Source organism: Ailuropoda melanoleuca, chromosome 3 (assembly GCF_002007445.2).
Source record: "Ailuropoda melanoleuca isolate Jingjing chromosome 3, ASM200744v2, whole genome shotgun sequence".
NCBI lineage: Eukaryota > Metazoa > Chordata > Mammalia > Carnivora > Ursidae > Ailuropoda > Ailuropoda melanoleuca.
Genome location: NC_048220.1, coordinates 53418196 through 53440219, shown reverse-complemented (window position 1 = coordinate 53440219; position 22024 = coordinate 53418196). Strand labels below are relative to the sequence as shown.

Here is a 22024-nt window from a genome sequence, read left to right as displayed (position 1 = left end):
CTACAAAGGTGGTCAGGGAAGTCAATATTTGAGTAAACACTTTATGGAAGTGAAGAAGTCAACCTTGCAGGTATCTGGGGACATCTAAGACCATCTTAGATAGAGGGAATGAACAGCCAGTGGAAAGTGAGCAGAATGGCTGGCATATATAACCAAGACCAGTATGCTGGATATAGGAATACATGAGAGAAAGAATATGAGGAGATAAAGAACAGAGAGTTGTTAGGAACCAGATTCTTTTAAGGACTCTTGGTTTTACTCTGAAGAAAATTAAAAGCTAGTGAAGAGTTCTTGACAGGAGACAAATGGTCAACTTTCAGGGATCACATGATCACGGAGTTGAAAAGGGACTGAAATGGGGCAAAGGTGAAAGGAGAAAGAGTAGGGGCGCCTGGGTGGCACAGCGGTTAAGCGTCTGCCTTCGGCTCAGGGCATGATCCCAGCGTTGTGGGATCGACCCACATCAGGCTCCTCTGCTATGAGCCTGCTTCTTCCTCTCCCACTCCCTCTGCTTGTGTTCCCTCTCTCGCTGGCTTGTCTCTATCTCTGTCAAATAAATAAATAAAATCTTTAAAAAAAAAAAAAAAAGGAGAAAGAGTAATCAGGAAACCACCACTGCAGTAATCCAGGCAAGGGGGGATCACAGCTCAAGCCAAGCAGTGGCTATGGAGAAAAAGGATCAGATCTGGATGTATTTCTCCAGGAGAGCCAAAAGGATTCCCTGACAGAAAGACATGAGATACAAGGAAATGCAAATAGTGAAATCCCACCAACGTTTTGGCCTAAGCAACTAGTAGGACAGAGAGGAGAAAGACTGAAAATGAGCAGGTTTATAAGCAAGGGACTCAGTTCACTTTTCATGATGCCAAATTTGCAATTTTTAAGACATCCAGGTAGACATATCTAGTAGGCAGCTGAAAATACAAACCTGGTGCTCAGAAGAGAGGTCTGTGCTGGAGATGTAAATTTGGGAGTCACCCACATGTATTTAAAGCTATAGATAGAAGTTAAAGTTATAAAACTGGATGAAGTCACCATCTGAGCAAAAACAGATGAAGAAGAGAAGCAAAGCCTAATGCCAGGTACCCTCCAGGACTGCAGGTGAAGATGCAGGGGGAGGAGACAAACCAACAAAGGAGACTGAGAAGGAAAAACTGAACTGCTCCAAAAGCCAAATGAAGAAAATGTTCTAAGAATGAGATGGTGAGGGGTGCCTGGGTGGCTTAGTCAGTTAAGACTCTGCCTTCAGCTCAGGTCATGATCCCAGCATCTTGGGATTGAGCCCCACATCAGGCTCCCTACTCAGCAGAGAGCCTGCTTCCTCCTCTCCCTCTGCTGCTCTCCCTGCTTGTGTTCCTGCTCGCTCTGTCAAATAAATAAATAAAATCTTCAAAAAAAAAAAAAAAAAGAATGAGATAGTGATCAACTATCAGTGCTGCTGATTAAGGTTAAGAGTGAGAATTTACTGCTAATTTAGCAACGTGGAAGTTACCGGCTACCCTGACAAGTACATTTTGGTGGAGTGTTAGAAGCAAAACCTTCATTGAAGTATCTTTCAGGAGAAAGGACTGAGAAATGAAAATAAGTAGACTACCCTTCAGAGGATTTCTGCGGCAATAGAGAGCAGACAAAGTTTTGCAGGGAAGGGGATGCCACAAATGAACTGGACAGGGAAATAAGATTAAGTTTTATTACAGTTACAGTAATCAAGACAGTGTGCTACCGGAGTAAGGATAGACACAGATATCAACAGAATAGAGTGTCCAAAATAAACTCCTAAATTATCAATTGATTTTCAACCAGAGTACCAAGATATTCCAATAGAAAAAAAATAGTCTTTTCAATGAATGGTGCTGGAACAAGTGGATATACAATGCAAAACAAAGGGGTTAGACAACTACCTCATACCATATATAAAAATTAACTCAAAACCAATCATAAACCTAAATGTAAGCACTAAAACTGAACAACTCTTAGAAGAAAACACAGGAGTAAATCTTTAGGACCCTGAGGTAGGCAATGGCTTCTTAGAACACCAATAACAAGCAACCCAAGAAAAAATAAACAAATGTGACATCAAAATTAAAACGTCTATGCAAAGAACACTATCAATAAAGAGAAAAGACATCCCACAGAATGAGAGAAAATGTTTGCAAATCACATATTTGATAAGGGACTTCTACCTAGAATATTTAACAAACTCTCACAATTCACTATTAAAAAGACAACTCCATTTAAATATGGGCAAAAAATCTAAACATTCTCCAAAGAAAATACACAAATGGTCAACAAAGGAAGGGAAAAAATGGTCAATATTATTAGCCATCAGGGAAACACAAACCAAAACCACAAGGAGAGATTACGTCACATCCACTAGGATGGCTATAAGCACAAAGTCACAATAACCAGTGTTGTCAAGGATGCAGAAAAAGTGGAACACTTACACGTGACTGATGACAATGTGAAATGGTGTACCCACTTTGGAAACCAGGCTGGTAGCCCCTCAAAATGTTGAACACCTTGTTACCATATGACCCTACAATTCCACTGCTAGGTATATATACAAGAGGAATGGAAACATAGGACTACACAAAAAGTTAATACCCGAAAGCTCATGGGAGCCAAAAATTCGAAACCACCTCGCTGCCCATCAACTCATGAATGGCTAAATAAAATGTGGTATGAAAATCTAAAAAGGGAAGGCGAATAAAGTACCGGTGCTACCTGCCACAACACAGTTGAATATTGAAAATAAATGCTAAGTGAAAGAAACTAGTTACACAAGACCACATATTGTACAATTCTACTTATATGAAATGTCCAGAAAAGACAAATCTAGAGAGGCAAAAAGTAAATTAGTAGTTGGCTACGGCTGGAGAGGGAAGGACTATGTGAAGTGATTGCTGAAAGGTCTGACTTTTGGGGGTAAAACAAAAATACTCTAAAATTAGAATCTGACAATGGTTGGGCAATCCTGATGACACCAGAAAACAGTGAATTATATACTTTAAATGGACAAATTAACTGTATCTCAATAAAGCTGTTAAATAAATTTTTGTGATTTTCTTCTAAGATGGGAGAAAACAACATATTTTTATGAAGATATGAATGATCCAATAGAAGGAAAAAACTAATGATGTGGGGGGGGCAATTTAGCAAAGTTCTAAGGTGAGAATGCATGCAATCTACCGCAGAAATAGAGGGGATGACATTAGACAGAAGCACAAATAGGTAGCTCATCTATAAATAACAGGCAAGCAGAAAACATGGGTAAAATGCTGATAGGTGGATGCAATGATGGGAGTCTATGGACGTTCTCTATTGACTGCTTCAACTTTCTCAGTGAAATAAGCAAGATCATCATCTAAGAGTGAACATAGGGGGAGAAATTTTACAGATGAGGAGAGAGAAAAAAGAAAGTGGACAATTATATAACCAGAATATTCAGTGTTCTAGTTTTCTACTGAGCCGGTCAGTAACTGAAGAGTGAGACCCTCTGGCATGCTTTTTCCAGCTATATTTAGCTGCTAGGGTAGGGGCAGAAAGTACAAGTAGACAGAACTGTACATAACCAGAACTTGGGTTTTAGCCTAGTAATTATGTCAAAGTAAGGAAGAGAAGGGAAGACAAGGGAGTGACTATAATAACTGAATGTGGAATTTAAGCTGAGAGGAGAGAAACTGGAGAAAGGTAAATAGATAGGCCATTGTATTATTTCACATGAGTACTTGAATTAGGATAGTTTAGTAGGAATGAAAAGGACAGACAGGTAATACCTCCTGGAGATATAAGTGACAGGATGTGGCAAATATTAGAGATAGGAAAAGAAGCTATTTGAGCCAAAAAAAAGACTCAGGTATTTCTAGCCAATGAACTTGGCTAGATAGGAGGATAGAAGTCAATAGTTGTTAAATAAGAAGGGAAATAAAGAAAATTGGTTCCATAAGGGCAGATAATCAGCTTCAACAAAGTCAAGACAACAAGAAGCAAAGTAGAAAAGATAAAAAGAAATACACAGCAAGAGAAAATACAATTATTATGGTGTAGAAAATGTTTTTGCAGTATTAAGGATAGGTAAACTACCTGTGTACAAATATATTCAGTTAGTCCCTGAGCTAAAAGTTTCACCCAGTTTCAAGACAAACTGATATTAAAAACTATTTAACTCAACATCTTCCTCTCTACTTCCATCACTACCCATTAAAAAAAAAAAAAAAAAAAAGATGTCCAAAGACATTAGGTGGTTTGCCTAAAGTCACCAACTTTATCAGTGGTAAGGCCTAGTTTAGAATCCAGGTCTTACATCTCTCAGTCTACCTAATGTCTAGAATTATCTTAGAGGCAGTTCTCACATAAACCAATTATTTATTTTTCCTTAAGTAGAAATGTGGGCATGCCAGGAGTGCCTGGCTGGCTTAGTCAGTAGAGCATGCGACTCTTGATGTCGGTTAGAATCGTGAGTTCAAGTTCCACATTAGGCATAGAGCTTACTTAAAAAAAAAAAAAAAGACAGAGAGAGAGAAAGAAAGGAAAGAAAGAAAGAAAAAGAAATTAAAAATGTGGGCATGCCAATACTTAGAATTTTCTTCTCTTGGTTCTCTCTCTGCCAGAAGATACAGATCCTGCTGCTTTATGTGACCGAAATCCTATACGGCAACAACTAGCAGAACAGAAAGAAAAGCAAGCAACCTATATCCCTGAATAAAAATGTGACAGGATACTAGGCCCTGAGATATGTCACTCAGAATTTATATAAGCAGCACCACACTTCCCCCCACACACAGTGTCCCTAATTCCTATACTTCAGTACCTACCAGAAGAAATTCTGTTTAAAGCCATAAATGCCATTACCAGGGGCTGAAACTAGTGAGAATCACTCTGTAGCAGACATTTTAAACTATTACCTTGTTTTAAAGGAAAGCATTCCCTCATAAATACACACCAGTTCTCGAGGATGAGCCAATTTTTCTAGTATTTTTTTCATTAAATTTTAGAAGGTAGGCCAGGGAACCTACCCACCATGCTCAACATAATTTTCGGTAGGAAAATTCATTTTGAGTTCACACAAAAAATTATTTTCTAACTCAAGACTACCCTCCACTTTTAAATCACATTTCAATTCAGACTAGCCACATTTCAAGTGCTCAACAGCCCTCCATTATACTGCCGACACACCGGCCTAGCCTATATTGTAATGTGTCTTGGGACAACTCCTTTCTCTGAATTTATAATAAAAAGTTAGTATGTAAATTATTATTAAAATACTTAAGGGCTGCGTGGGTGGCTCAGTCGGCTAAGTGTCTGCCTTCGGCTCAGGACATGATCCCGCTGAGCAGGGAGCCTGCTTCTTCCTCTCCCTCTCCCCCTGACTCATGTTCTTCCTCACTCTGCTCTCTCTCTCTCAAATAAATAAACGAAAAATCTTTAAAAAAAAAAAAAAAAGTTTAATTGTTGCCTTTATTAAATACCTTAGTTTCCATTTAAACATAAAACTAAATATAAAAGAAAACCTAAGTAAGAAACAAAAAACAGGAATTTTTTCTAAATCTTATAGTTTAGACACTCCTTCTGCTGATGGATCTTCTTACTTGACATTAAGTAGTTCACCACATCCTTACGCAACAGTTCAGAAGATTCATTTTCACTAATGTTTTTCTAAAATAAATATGAATACCACTCATCAACTAAAACAGTATTTGGATTGAGTTCTAACATATCACTTAATTATCCAAATACATCTAATCTGTTTTGGAAAATAGTCAAAACCATTAAAAAAAAAAAAAAAGACAAGTTTCTGATACCATAGAGAAAGGATTTTTTTTTTTATTATTTCAACTACAATTTCAATCACGTAAAAAAGTTCAGTGGAAAATGCACGTTATAATAATTTACATTTCCCTGGTTCTGATACTCTATCAAATCTGTTTCATTTTAAATTGGCTTGTCTGTATTGCCAAGCTACCTACATAAGACTATTCTCTTTCAGAAAACCTTTCCTTGACTACAAAAACTCGATGTTTCAAACTATAATTCACACTTTTATGTTTTATTTTTCCTGGATCTATCTTCTTTGTGTAATTGTTTTAAATTCCAATTAGGTAAGAAATTTTTTGTAGACCAAGACTGTACCTTTTATTCTTAAGCACCGTTCAATAAAGACAGAACTAGCAAAATGGAAAAGCCAAGCTTTAGAGAAAAGAGATGTTAGTTAAACCAATTCTGCCACTATCTGGATGACCAGTGTCTCAGATTCTTTATCAGATTCTTTTATCAGTAAAACAGAAATAAAAAATATCCATTTTGAATGATACAGGAATTCAGTAATGATAGGTAAAGCACATGACACAAAGTAAACAACTTCGTAAAGAGTAGTAACACTACTGATAAGAACAAGCTAAAGTTGCTACTTTTAAAAGGTTTACTTCTTGCTAGTAAAATCTTACAAAAAAATTATATGAAAACTTTTTTCATTGTTTACCAGCAAATATTAACAAGTCTTGTTCCCATCTCCAGCCCCCAAAATCATATTAAAACAACTACATATAGTGGAATAAAATATACCGGCTCTTCTTTTTCTCCCTTTCAACTACAACCAAATGCACTCTCATACATACATTCATAGCACAAATTTACTATACGGTTGAATCATATGCTATTGCCATTTTTACATGTCAAAATTGGTCAACTCATTGGCCATCTCCAATGGTTCAATCTGAAATTTACTGGCTATACGTATGTAAGCAAAGTCTGTTAAATAAGGGCTTTGAAATAAAGTGAAATGTAAAAGTTCTTTCTTATTTTAATGCTTTTACTTTGTACAAAGCTCTTCCTAAAACAAAAATGTTAATATAAAACATCTTGAATAAATTTCTAAGCTAAAACCTGCAATAAATTTGAGAATTATCTTCCAGACTACGGAAAACACACATCAGGAAAAGATGGATCAATTAACAATCATTACACTGATCTATAAATCCAAGCATACAACTGAAGAACTTCACTATCTTCACCAGGATGACTTATATTTCAAAAGTCAACGGTGTTTAAACCAAGAGACCACTCAAAGTACAGTAACAAGATTATTTGCCAGAGAAATTTGGGGGAAGAATTCTCAACAGAACCTACCCCAATAGTTCTCGAAACTGTTCAGAATAAAATCACCAAAACAGCTACAACAAAAGAACACAAGGGTCCTAACTGTGAGAGAGTAGGGCCCTCATGACAAGTGTAATAAAATCCTCCAGGTGCTTCTAATATGCATCCAGAGTAGAGAACCCCTGTTTCTTAAGGATTTTTTTCATACACCTACATATATGAAGACTAAATTTTAAGAAGAGTATATTCCTAAGCCAAGTGAAGTTCCAGAGGTTCTAGCCTGTCTACCACGGAGTAGAATGTTCTGTTGTATAAAACATCACCCCTACATTACCATCAAGACAACACTTAAACCAAAAAAGCACTTCCCTCTCCTGTTTAAAGAACTATGGTAAGATTGACTTATTAGAGGGATTAGTAGCAATGTAGAACATAAAAGAAAATTTGTAGTATTTCACTAAGTCCATCATAGTAATTTTCGATTATTACTGATATTCCTTTCTGTTTAAAAAAAATTTAACTTTCTAAATTATAAATAAAACACTAACAGCTTATTTTATACAAATTTAACCAATCAACCAAAAAAGCAATCATAACTGAAATACCATTTCTACTTAATTTCAACATTTAAAAGTAGTACAATCAAGATGGTCTTACTGTTCTAGAATCCGAGAATGGATTATATTCATCAAGTCCTGGTGGAACATTTCTTGTCACTTGTGTAACCGATGGGTCCTAGAATAAAATTCAAAGGAGGAAAAAAGATTACATATCCTTTAAGGCACAGTTTTGATATTTACAAAGCATTTGCTCTAACTGTGCTTTTGGTCACGTGGCGAAGCTAACAGAGGAAAATAAAGATTATCAGATTTACTCAGTCCCATTCCAACAAAGTTGAAATTTATACCCACAGCCCTCACATCCTCAATGAAAAAACTGAGTTAGATGCAAATCTGCTATTATATAAAGAATGAAAACAGCTATGTGGAACTGACTGCACAAGAGCATCTTAGCAAATCTTGGGCAAACCCACCATCCTTTCTTTTGGGTTCCACAATGAGTTCCTGTCCCCCCCCTTTTTTTTCAATATCTTCTATCAGTTTTCCCTACTGCAGATACAAGTACCACATTACAGATCAATGTCACGTACATCTAGAGCATCCAAGATTAAGTACCACCTACTTCTTGTACTCTACTCCAATAGTTTCATTTGACTACCGTTTACTTTATTCTGAATTGTTTCGCCTTCTTCAAGTATAATATATTACCATACTATCTCAGCTTTTCAAATCTTTTCATATTAGGCTTTCAAATAAATAAGTCCCCAAATCCTAGAGAGTTCATCTACTTTTCTTGTGAATGAATGTTAAGACACAAACATATGAACATCTCAACAAAACCCAACTACATAGTTAACATGAAAAAGCATTTGCAGCCTGTAATACAGTCTCCTGACTTTTCTATCCCTAGTCCAAAGCTTTGGCATGCATCAGAACAAAACAGATTGCTGCACCCACCCCCAGAGTTCTGGGATAGGGCACCAGAATCTGTATTTCTAAAAAGTTCCTACACGATGCTGCTGCTGGTTGGAGAAGCACTGCTCTCTCATCTACACTGTTTCTCCAATCCACTTCCTCGACACAGTCATCAAAATCACCTCTCAGAAATGAAAAGCTTGGGGCGCCTGGGTGGCACAGCGGTTAAGCGTCTGCCTTCGGCTCAGGGCGTGATCCCGGCGTTATGGGATCGAGCCCCACATCAGGCTCCTCTGCTGGGAGCCTGCTTCTTCCTCTCCCACTCCCTCTGCTTGTGTTCCCTCTCTCGCTGGCTGTCTCTATCTCTGTTGAATAAATAAATAAAATCTTTAAAAAAAAAAAAAAAAAAGAAATGAAAAGCTTATCTTGTCATTCCCCTCCTCCAACCCCTCTCCTCTGTTCCTCACACATTTCAGGTTTTTTAGAGGCTCTCCACCAAGACAAAGTACAAATTCCTCAAAATGAAATACAAGACTCCTGACTATCTAGCTTAGTCCCTCCCTGCCTACCTTTCCAGATTCATAAACTCTCTCATAGGACCATCACCTTGCCAGATCCTCACTCTCTACCAAGTCAAACAAGCTATTGCATAAGGAGCCTTGAACCTGGCAAAAAGCAACATGTAATGATAAATTAAAAGTATGGCACAGACAAAAAGTAAAAACTTTAGGCTTGCTCAACAATGAAATCACTGTACTTCCCAGCGTTCTCTTCCCAAGTTTATTCAAAAACATGAGGAACAGAAAGATTATCAAGAGAGAATGTGTGCCTCAGGGAGAAAAGGAAGAGAAACATGAATATTTTAATCCAATTTTTCAACTTGGCACCGCTGTGGTTATCTGAATTTAGAAGTCGGTTTAGGGGAGCACCTGGCTGGCTCAGTCAGTGGAGCACCAACTCTTGGTCTCAGGGTTGTAAGTCTGAGCCCCATGTTGGGTGCAGAGATCTCTTAAAAATTAAAAAAAAAAAAAATTTTTTTAAGTGGGTTTAGGGTCAACAAGTAGAGACCTAAATCCTTATGGTCCAGATGCAGTCTCAATGCCCACTCCCCTTCTCCCTACCCACAAAACCAGGTGACCCAGGAGTCCTCAGCACCATATTCTTCCTTGGCGCTGCTTCCTCTGGCAGGAATACTCTTCAAGGTAGGATAAGCCTAGCAATCTCCTCTTCCTTAAAGACTCAATCTGAAGAACACTTCATATGCTAACCAATAAAATTCCTGATATACCCAAGTCATTACATTCCAGGCTAAGTGCTTCCACAGAGCTTGGTATCTATCTCCACCAACATTTATTTCACAGAATCATAAGGATCTTCATACAAGTCCCTTTTCCCAAATTAGAATGTCCCTTCTTTAAATACAAAAAAATACATAAATAGGTCTTTTTTTACTTAATCATACATTCCTAGTAATACTGTTTGAGTGATTATTACCACTCCAAAAGAGAAAAAAAATCCAAAGAGTAATTCCTCAGGATAGTAGTACCAGTAATAATCAAGAAATACCACCTCTCTGGAGGGACAGTTGGCAATAGCTAGCAAAATTATATCTACATTTATACTGTGACCCACAATCTCACTTCCAGGAAATTATTCCTAAGATATATTGGCAAAATACTATTTATAATAGCAAAAGACTGAAAGCAACCTAAATGCCTATCAATAGAATATAGTTGAATAAACTATGGTACATGTACATGATAAAGTACTATGCAGCTGAGTATTATGCAGTTGTAAAATACTGTAAGAAAATCTATACACTGCCATGGAATGAGTGAAAAAGGTACAAAACAAGTAAGATGTGATGTTACCTCTTATTCAAAGAAAAAAATTAATGTGTCTGTGTTTACTTAAATGTTTAACAAGATGAAAAAACCAGGGGTCCCTGGCTGGCTCAGTCGGAAGACCATGTGACTAAGTTCGAGCCCTGTGTTGGGTGTAGAGATAACTTACATAAAGCTTAAAAAATAATTTTTTTAAAAACAAGAAAAATCCACAAACTAGTAAGAATGATTACCTCTGGGGAGATGAAGAAAATAGTGACAAGAGAGCACAGGCTTGGAAGCTAAACTTTGCTGAATGTACCTTGTTTTGCAGTTTTTACTTTGGAGCCATGAAAATTAAAAAAAAAAAAGAAGAAGAAGAAGAAGAAGAAGAAAACCAATACGGGAAGCAAAATGTAGAGTGAAAAAGATGGATCCTAGCCAACATTCATGCCATCAATGTCATTCTTTCAATACTAGCGAAATACAGTGAGTCCAATGAGTCCCAATTCTCATTTTATAAATACGCACAGCAAATTATCAAGTGTCCTAAAATTCACATTAATTTTTTTTAAATCCTATCTAAGGTATAACTTAGCTCCAAAGAGATGCAGAATGAAATCATTCTTCCAATTTTCTACTTTTAACTACAATAACAAAAATGTACTTGGTTTCCTTCTAGATTCTACAAGAGTTTAATCCAGGCTGAGAGTTAACTGGCAGTTTAACAAAATCACTGTGTCGAGTGAACTGAGATCACTTCTAGTTGGTCTGGAATTTCTCCTTAATGTAGTATTAGATGACAAAGCAGTAGAATCTGTACAGGATTTGCCAAGAATAATTAAGGAAGATAAAGAACTGCTATCTCTGAATTATTCCATGACTAACATTTCAAATTAGTTTTAATAAATGTAAATAGTATTGAGGAAGCTGTAGTCTGTAAACTGGAAGAAAACAACAAAGTTCAAGATTTAATAATGAATACATCTTTTTTAAAGATTTATTTTGAGAGAGAGTGTGTGTACATGACTAGGGGAAGGGACAGAGGGAGAAAATCTTCAAGTAGACTCCCCAATGAGCCAGCACAGGGCTCTACAGGTGACATGATCTCCCAACCTATGAGATCAAGACGTGAGCAGAAACTAAGAGTCGGACGCTCAACCAACTGAGCCACCCAGGTGCCCCAATAATGAATAATCTTTTAAAGCCTATTAAGTGTCTAGCACTTATATTACTTCCAACCCCTGCTATGGCATTACTCTATTTTTCAGACAAAGAAACTATGGCCTTGAAAAAGGTCAGGAAACTTCCTGAAGGCCAATTAGTGTACGTCTGAGACAAAATATGAAACCAAGACCTTCCAGTGCCTGTATATATTATTTCTATCAGATACATTTAAAAATAAAATTTACCACAATCACAACTTTATCAAGAGAAGACATTGGTTGGGGCGCTTAGGTGGCTCAGTCGGTTAAGCGTCCAACTCTTGATTTCGGCTTAGGTCATGATCTCAGGATTGTGAGATCATGCCACAGGTCAGGCTCCTTGCTGGGCATGGAGCCTGCTTAAGATTCTCTCTCTCCCTCTGCTCCTCCCCATGCCTCTCTCTCTCCCTCCTTAGAAAGAAAGAAAGGGAAAGAAAAGAAAAAACATTGGTTGAGCTGATTGTTCACTAATGATTCCAAAGCTTTGGCAGGAAATAGTGCACTTTCTTTCAACACAACAAAATGAAACTGTTTCAAGTGCAACCTTGGTTACTTCTATGGCAGTGGTTCTCAAACTCAGCACACATTGGAATCACCTGAAGGGCTTGTTAAAACCCAGATTACTGAACCTCATTCTAAATGCACCTCGATGTCTGGGAGGGTGTCTGAGATTCTGCCTTTCTAACAAGGAAAACAGATAATCTGAGATAGTCTCATTTTACTGAGTTAAAGGAATATACTAGGCCTCTCTATTTCATTGACTTTCAAGAAGTATAGACATTCTTAAGAATTTAAATACCCTATTTGGAAAAAAGAAATTTATTTTTTTTTAAAGATTTTATTTATTTATTTGACAGAGATAGAGATAGCTAGCGAGAGAGGGAACACACGCAGGGGGAGTGGGAGAGGAAGAAGCAGGCTCATAGCAGAGGAGCCTGATGTGGGGCTCGATCCCGTAACGCCGGGATCACGCCCTGAGCCGAAGGCAGACGCCCAACCGCTGTGCCACCCAGGCGCCCCTGGAAAAAAGAAATTTAAATACCCTATTTGGATCTATCCATAAACATTAAAGTTACAAATTTATGTCATTTAGTTAAGCCAAGGCTATTCTGCTAACCCTTTAGTTAGCCACTTACTTCATAGTCATATTTCATTAAAAATCGAGATGACTTATAAAAATAAATGTTTTTTCAAAGAGAGTAACTAAAATTTCACATCTAGCATAATCAGCTTTTTTACATCTTTAATCCAGGTTTCTTTACCAAACCTTCTAGGGTAGTGTGCCTTCATTAAATTTCAAATGATTTCATCCACCATGCATTAAATTGGACATTTCTCCATCACTCCACACATAACCTTAGTAGAAAGTATTTTCACCTTCAGCTAGATGCAAGGAGATGAAGTCAGTAAACAAGTTTTGTGGCTAATCAACTTCAGTACCCTACCAATTCTTCTCATCTCCATATATATGCGATCCTCAAGCTAAATAGTCTAATAACATAGTAGCCTACATGGATGATTGTGTACAACCATATATTATGTATCAACTTACTATACCTGCTGACACTTAACAAACAGGTTTGAGTTTCAAGACCAACACTCAAAGCCTCATGTATCTTAGGTACTTGCTCCGTAAGACAGTACTAGTCTAGGAATTAGAAACTCTGAGCTCCTAGCAATGACTAGACTCTGTGAACTTAGGCAAAACACCTAACCTGTCAATTTTCTCATCTGTAAAATGGGGGAAAATTCTGATAGATGATTGTCCTGGTCAGTTGCAGCTCTGAAATGTTAAGCTATAGATTGTAAGTCTTTACCATTTGGAAAAAAGCTGACTGCCTATATTCAAATCCCAGTTCCATTAATGAAAAGCTGTAAACTTTGAACAAGGCAATTCATACATAGATGTGACTCAGTTCCTTCACCAGTAAAATGTATCATAGAGCTCATGAGCTACTACATATAAAATGCTTACTACTATTCCTGCACATGGAAAATACTCAGTAAGTGATAGCTGAGACTGTTATCATTACCACTAACACCAAGCTAAGGATGAAACAAAAAAGGTTTCCATTTATGATTAACTGAGATATTAAGAAAGTATAGCACATCATACATGATGAATAGGCCAAAATACCCACAGCCACCTTGTGAAGAAAGCAAACAGACATTCTTTGCCCAACCTTTGTGTCACGTGACCCTGTTAGCTACATACTAAATGATTAGGAATTGGCTTTTGTGCCAAAGGCAGTCATTTTTAGAACTGGAGGAGGAAGCCTGGTAGACCCCAACAAAAGTGATTCTATATTGGATAATGACTGATCAATTTGATCCTATTTCTTGAGCTGCTTGAATAGGAGACATAAAGATTGGTAATTAGCAGCAGCAGCAGAAGCTGACACTAGTCATGGTAAAAAGACAAACAGAAGCTAATAAGAAGGTGACCAGAAAAGGGAGCAGCATGTACAGAATCTGAGGAGAATGGCAATCACCAGGGTCACCAATATGTGACCAAGCAAAAACAGGGGCAATAAAGTTACTGCTATTCCAGTTGGTGAGGAATGACTTGGTATTACAGTTTTCACTGTCCAGAAGATCCTCAGAAGGGCTTCAAGGTGAAGGAAAAAGGAGAAGTAGGAGCGGAACACAAGAAGGAAAAGAGGCTGGCAGAGATCAATCCCATAATCTTTACTTGAACATGTTTTATAAACACTGATTTCACATGAAAATGACTGCCACTGCTTGGTGAAGGGCGGGGGAGGGGGAGGGTATCTGAGGAAACACATTGTTAGCTTCCAGAGACTGTTCCACTATAACTGCAGAGATTGACTGTGTTGGGATACCTTTCCTACCACAACAATCCTTAACAATAAATCCCATCACCTGAAGTAACCTGAGCACGTCTCCATGCTTTAAAACAGGAACAGGTGGAATCAATGTTCTTTGCCATTTCATGTTCCATTAAAACTAGGTAAAAACAGTTTACTGCCACTAACTATATTTAAATAAAATCTGCTGTGAGAGAAAGATTTTTTAAGTATGAACATTTATCGATCGCTATACATGACTCTTGAAATGTAACTAGTCCAAATTGAAACATGTTGAAAGTATAGAGCACACCATGTTTCTGATTTCAAAGATTTAGCACAAAACAATTTACAATATCTCATTAATGGTTTTTATGGTGATTATGTGTTGAAAAGATATTTTGTATATGTGGAGTAAAATAAAATATTAAAATTAATTTCACCTGTTTTTTCCCATACGGCTACTAGTAATTTGAAATTACATACGTAGCACAAATTATACTTCCACTGGACACTTTTTTTTTTTTTAAGATTTATTTATTCTAGAGAGAGAGAGAGAGAGCACTCAAGAGCACACCAATGGGGGGAAGGGGCAGAGGGAGAGAAAGAGACTCCCTGCTGAGTGGGGAACCAGATGTGGAACGCCCTCTCATGACCCTAACATCATGACCTGAAAGAGAATCAAGACCTGGATGCTTAACCTAAGCCACCCCGGCACCCCTCCATGGACAGTTCTGAGTGAAGCAGTGCAATTTATTCAAGACTGGCATATAATTTCACTTTGATCCATTTGGACAAATTCAACTGTGTCAGCCAAAGGGAAAATGACAAACTCAGACTTAAAGCTGAACTTCCCATAAGTTTTTCAAAATTGCAAAAGATGACAAGAGGCATGCCTGGGTGGCTCAGTTGGTTAAACATCTGCCTTCAGCTCAGGTCATGATCCCAGTGCCCTGGAATCAAGTCCCACATCAGGCTCACTGCTCAGCGGGGAGTCTGCTTCTCCCTCTGCTGCTTGCACACTTGCGCTCTCTCTCTCTCTCTCTGTCAAAAAACTAAATAAAATCTTTAAAGAAAAAAAAATGACAAGAGAACTGATCAGAAGCTTCCCAATCCACTGTCTTCATATAACACAGCAGCAGACTTTTACTACACTTTTTCACTTACCTCATACTTTTTACATGAGATGCTAAAAGACAATAATTTGAATATTAAAAACATTTAGAAGAAAATGCATATTTTTAATTCTTTCAAGCATGCCTGTGAAAAACTAAAGGCTAAAACAAAAACAGATTCAAGAAGAGAAAGAGAATTCATCTATTTTAGCACAATACTAGACAATTTAATTATGTCATGTAATCCTCAGAACAGCCCTATGACTTAAATTCTATATCCTTTCCTTCACTGCTAACAATACTACCTCACACATATTTGAAGTAATTTGCCCAAAGTCATATAGCTAAGAAGTTGACATGGTAGGATTCAAATTCAAATCTGACCCCTAAGACTGAGCTCTTAGAAGAAAATGTAATAAATTTATGTTTAAAACAATATCTCCTCAAAAGAAAAAGGCTGAATTAAACATGGCATTGCTCCACAAAGCTTAATTAAAATACTCTTCAATAGCTCTACTTAATCCAATCAATATTATACACTAGACTAGGAAACTTGATTACATAAGAAAAGTCCCAAGCTAGAGGCTATGAGAGGCCCTACCTTCAGAGAGGTAAATTTTTTTTCCTACTTCGTACTTCTCAGAGCTACTATAATCACATGAATTTAATAAATACTGAGAATTTCACTTACCTAGAAAACTACTTATTTCTAAATGCCCCAATTATTTTTAAAAAACCAAAGGAACTATGAGAAGCCATTAAAAATCTCAGCAAGACTCTAAAACATGTATTTAGCAAACCTTTTATAACAGATCGAAAGAAGTGCTAAATAATCACTAGAAACTATTAAGTGAATCATAACTTTTAAAAACTGGTTTCCATTTCATTACAAGTCCTGACAATCTTACCGAAACCTAAAAGCAACGTACAGACTAATATTTGTGAACCCAAATCAGTACTTAGCAAATTAAAACAACTGAAGCAATCACACCCAAGCAGATTTAATGAGATACCACTTCACACCCACTAGAATGGCTACAAACAAGAAGACAGAGAAAAGTGTTGACAAGGGTATGAAAAAACTAATCTGCTGCTGGGAATGTAAAATGGTACAGTCATTTTGGAAGTTACCAAATTACTTAGCAGTTCCACTCCTAGGTATATATCCAAGGGAATGAAGACACTGGCCCACACAAAAATCTGTATACAAGTATTCATAGCAGCACTATTCCTAACAGCCAAAAAGTGAAAACTGGTAGCTAATACAGCTATGTGCCCCAGTATTAATGCACTGAAATCCAGAGACATAAGAAGAAAAAAGGTAATCATGAAGAATAGGAAAATAATTGGACATAATGTCAATGACCTGCAAGTTCAATCACCTTTGACCCATAATGAATATACTACTGAAATGATACCCTAGGGATCAGAGAACAGCAGTCTTCCCACATAAATATCCCTCATTTTCAGTTGTTAGGAGACTTCTCTACAGAAAAGGTGGTTTTATCATACATAGTTCTTCACCAAGATTGAGTTTTTGATCATTATCCTTTAATATACTAACTACTGAAATTACCAAACAATTTACCACTAAATATGACAACCAAAGACCTATGAACAAATTTTAAAAGGTCTTAGGTTTTTTTTTGTCATATTACGGAGAGTGAACTTTTAAATGTAGTTTTTCCACCTGAGAATAAATGTATACTTCATAAAGAACACTATCTTATGAAACAAAATCTGGCTAAATAAACTACTCTTGCTAAGTCGGTGGTTAAAGTCCCCAGGCCGGTATTTAAAATCAAAGCATCACTGAAGCCAGACATTCTGTACAACAATATACCCACAGGAGGAAAATGTTCAGAGTTCCAATTATGACACCAGGGATTCATCTCCTGCTAGCTTCCCAGTTCTCCAAAAAGGAATCACAAATTTTCAAAACTATGAGGCTCTAATGTAGCAAAACACACACACACACACACACACACACACAAAGATGTCCTCTCCAAAAATCATCAACATTAAACAACCAAGTGCACAACTTTCCAACATTTAAACAAAACTTAAGTCATAAAAAAACAATCTTTCCTTATTACCCTCAGTTCACGTTCTGATCTGTAACAGCCTCTAAAATGCCTAAGCTTTGTAATACAACCAGTAATTTGTATGTTTTGTTTTTGTTACTATTTCTGTTAAAACCAAAAAGTTTAAAAGTTAATAAAAATTCATCTGAGAAAATATAGGCAATTTAGGGATAAAATAAAAGAATAATCACATGTTGTAACCAAAGATAATCTTGCACCATTATTTCCTCTGTTATTTTAAGAGCTTCCTATCTTTGCCTTGATTCAAAAGAAATATTCCTATAAGAAATATTAAAAAAACAACAAATATTGAAGGCAGAAAAATTCACTAATTTGCCTAAGGTCACTCAAGTAAGAGGTAAAGAAGCAAACCTCGATAGCCTGGTTCCAGAGCCACCCTTTTACCTCCCCCACTCAAGAAGTGAGGACAAACCTCTGCAAACTTCATTTACTCCTTTCTCTAATGCCCCTAATACCAGGTTAAGAACACAGAAATGCCTGTCTGTAATATATGTAACTTCATCGAACATTTTCTTATGAACTCAACGCTAAATGGTGATTAAGTTCCCCTGAGACTCCAATACAAACAATTCCACAAAAAAAAATTTTTTAATCAAATAGAAGTATGTAATATACTTCTTTTAACCTTGGGGAATACATTAATTTGCATTTTTACAATATATCACTGACTTGTAAGCAATTCACTAAAATTTTTGACTATTTGAGAAGCCAAAAATTAAGCATGCTACACCATATAAAACCAGAAGACTGACTAAATCAACCTAAGACAAGCCTCAAAAGCTTTAGTAAAACGGCTAAATGGTGGTAAAATTATATACCAGCCCTTGGCCACATCTAACCAATATTTCTGATGCTGTTTTCCTGTCACCTCCTACTTTTATTTCTCACTACTTTCCACATGTATTCCAAATCACCACATGAGGATTCTAACCACCATTAGAAGATAGCCACAGGAAGGGGCACCTGGGTGGCTTAGCTGGTTGATAGTCTGACTCCTGGTTTCAGCTCAGGTCATGACCTCATAGGTCACAGGATCGAGCCCCACACTCAGCCTGAAGTCTACTTGAAGATTCTCCCTTTCTGCCCCTCCCCTGACTCATTCTTGCTCTTGCTCTCTCTTAAATATATAAATCTTTAAAAAAAAAAAAAAAGATAGCCATAGTTAAAGTGGCTACCAATAGCACGTATGCAACTCCACCATTGTTTGTACCTCTTTGAGAAAGTAGAAACTGCCGGTATTTGTTCTGTATATATTGTTTCTACAATATGCATTGTTTTTACATCTTTTTGAATTTTTATGTTATGTTAGTCACCATACAGTACATTATTAGTTTTTGATGTAGTGTTCCATGATTCATTGTTTGCGCATAACACCCAGTGCTGCACGCGATATGTGCCCTCCTTAATACCCATCACTGGCCTATCACAATCCCCCACCCCCCTCCCCTCTGAAGCCCTCAGTTTGTTTCCCAGAGTCCACAGTCTCTCGTGGTTCATTCCCCCTTCTGTTTACCCCCCACTTCATTCTTTCCTTCCTTCTCCTACCAATCTCCCTGCTATTCTTTGTGTTCCACAAATGAGTGAAACCATATGATAATTGCCTTTCTCTGCTTGACTTATTTCACTTAGCATAATCTCCCCATGTTGCTGCAAATGTTGGGTAATCATTCTTTCTGATGGCTGAGTAATATTCTTTTTTCTTTTTTTTTACAATATGTATTGTTTTGACTGTGAAGCAAAAACTTTTTTTTTTTTAAAGATTTTATTTATTTATTTGACAGAGAGAGAGAAACAGCCAGCAAGAGAGGGAACACAAGCAGGGGGAGTGGGAGAGGAAGAAGCAGGCTTCCAGCCGAGGAGCCCGACATGGGGCTCAATCCCTGAACACCGGGATCACACCCTGAGCCGAAAGCAGACCCTTAACACTAAGCCACCCCAGCGCCCCTGACTGTGAAGCAAAAACTTTTAACACCTACAAAAACTAAATCCCTTGCATTCAAATGTCTGATTTTTTCTTCTATTATCAAGTTAAAATTATCAGTGTATAACTATCAAAAATCCTTTCTTCCTTTTTTAATGTCACCAATACTCAAAATGCATTTTATCATATACATTCCTTGCTTTAAGAAGGCTCTAATATTTTAGCTTATCTGCAAAAATAAATTCAGTAATTCATCTGTATTCCATAAAATAAATGTAAGAAAAGGAAAAGTATCAAGTTGGTAATATTGATAATGTGTTCATAACTGCATTCTAAAAACAAGTATAAAACCCATTATTAAACTTTTTTTTATAAAACCATACTGATGCAAGCACAGATTTACAAGCACTTGCAACACTAGCTCTGGCAACTTTGGAAGGTAGGCAAGCTAATATATATACTAGGGACACGCAGGTACTTGGAAGCCATTTTGCATAAAATATGAGGGCTTTTTTAGATAAAAATATTTCTTCTGCAAGGAGAAAGATTGAGAAAGAATACAGAAATTGTTGAAGAGGGTGCCAAGATCATTCCATGGGAAAAGAACAATCTGTTCAACAAATGGTATTAGAACCGGACACCCACATTTTCAAAAGAATGAAGTTCAACCTTACTTCACACTATATACAAAAATTAACTCAAAAAGAATCACAAACCTAATTTTAAGAGCTAAAACTTTAAAACTCTTAGGGGGAAAAAAGGGGGTAAATCTTCATTACTTCAGATTTGGCAAAGGATACTTAGATACAGCAAAACACAAACCACAAAACAAATATAATTCGGACTCAATCAAAATTTGTAACTTTTGTGCTTCAAAGGACATTAACAAGAAAGTAAAAAGATAATTGACAAAATAGGAGACAGTATCTACAAATCATATACACTTGACACTTCAACAATGTAGGAAGTTAGGGGGGTTACCCCATAGGGGTAATAGAAAGTCAGCATATAATTTCTGACACCCCAAAAACCAGTAGCATACCAGTACAGAAGCCATACTGGTAACAGTCAAATAATACATATTATGTATGTTGTAGGTATTATATACTATATTCTTACAATAAAGCTAGAGAAAAGAAAACATTAGGAAAATCATATGGACGAGCAAACACATTTATAGTAGTATACTGTATTTATTGAAAATAAGTGAACCCATGTAGTTCAAACATTGTTCTTCAAGGCTCAACTGTACTTGGATCAAAGACTTGTATCCAGAATGTATAAAAATCTTACAATTCAGTAATAAAAAAGACAACCCAATTTAAAAATAGGCAGAGGATCTGAATAGATATTTCTCCAAAGAAGATATACAAATGACCAATAAGCACATAAAAATAATCTCAACACCATACAGCCATCAGAGGAATGCAAATCAAAACCACAGTTAAGATATTCCATACCCACTAGGTTGGCTAGAATCATAGACAAATAATAACAAGTGTTGACGAGAACGCAGATAAAGCAGAATCCTCCTATGCTGCTGGTTCCAATATACGATGGTGCACCGGCTGTGGAAAAGTCTGGCAGTTCCTCAAATGATTCAATACAGTTACCATATGACCCAGCAATTCTGATCCTAAGTATATACTTAAGAGAATTTAAAACAAGTATCAAACAAAAACTTGTACACAAATGTTTACAGCAGCATTATTCATAATAATCGAAAGGTGGCAACTACCCAAAAGCCCACCAAATAATGAACTGGCATTACTAATTCTTGTAAGCACTCAAAGCCAAATGCCAGGGAGATTACTGGATTGCTCTCTTCGTACAGGTTTGCGAAGAGTTCTTGTGGCATTTCTTGTACAAGAAAGGGGAACACAGGCCTCCAACACTTGTCTACAATGTGAAGGCAAAAGCTATAAGGCAGTACAGGCTGTCTCAGTGGGAACAAATGAAACAGAATAAAAGTAATAAGGGGACTTGGCACAAAGTCAAATCCAACCAACCTCTACACGTCATCTTTTTTTTTTTTTAAGTTTTATTTGTGAGTGTCAGAGAGAGAGAGAGAGAGAGAGAGCAGAAGCAGGGGGAGGGGCAGAGGGAGAAGCAGACTCCCCCCACTAAGCAGGGAGCCTGATGTGGGGCTCAATCCCAGGACCTGGGACCATGACCTGAGCCAAAGGCAGACACTTAACCAACTGAGCCACCCAGCTGTCCCTACACATCATCTTTTAGCTCGTTCACCTATTGAAAGTTGGGAAATTTCACACTTGTGATTTAAAAACATCTCCTTGTAAAGAGAAATTAGGGAATCCACCCCATTTACAATAGCGCCAAAAACCATACGTTACCTTGGAATTAACTTAACCAGAGACGTAAAGGATCTGTATTCTAGGAACTATAAACCACTCTTGAAAGACATTGAAGAAGACACAAAAAGATGGAAAAATATTCCACGCTCATGGATCGGAAGAA

General features: G+C 37.0%; 1 protein-coding gene across 1 annotated transcript in view; it reads right to left on the bottom strand.

Annotated features, from left to right (window-relative positions):
* Positions 1 to 22024, bottom strand: part of SCAMP1 (secretory carrier membrane protein 1) — a 120758-nt gene that overhangs the window by 84637 nt on the left and 14097 nt on the right. Inside the window, exon 2 of the mRNA XM_011226296.3 lies at positions 7753 to 7830. Within this exon, the coding sequence (XP_011224598.1) occupies positions 7753 to 7830 (78 nt within the window). The remainder of the gene's footprint in view (positions 1 to 7752; positions 7831 to 22024) is intronic.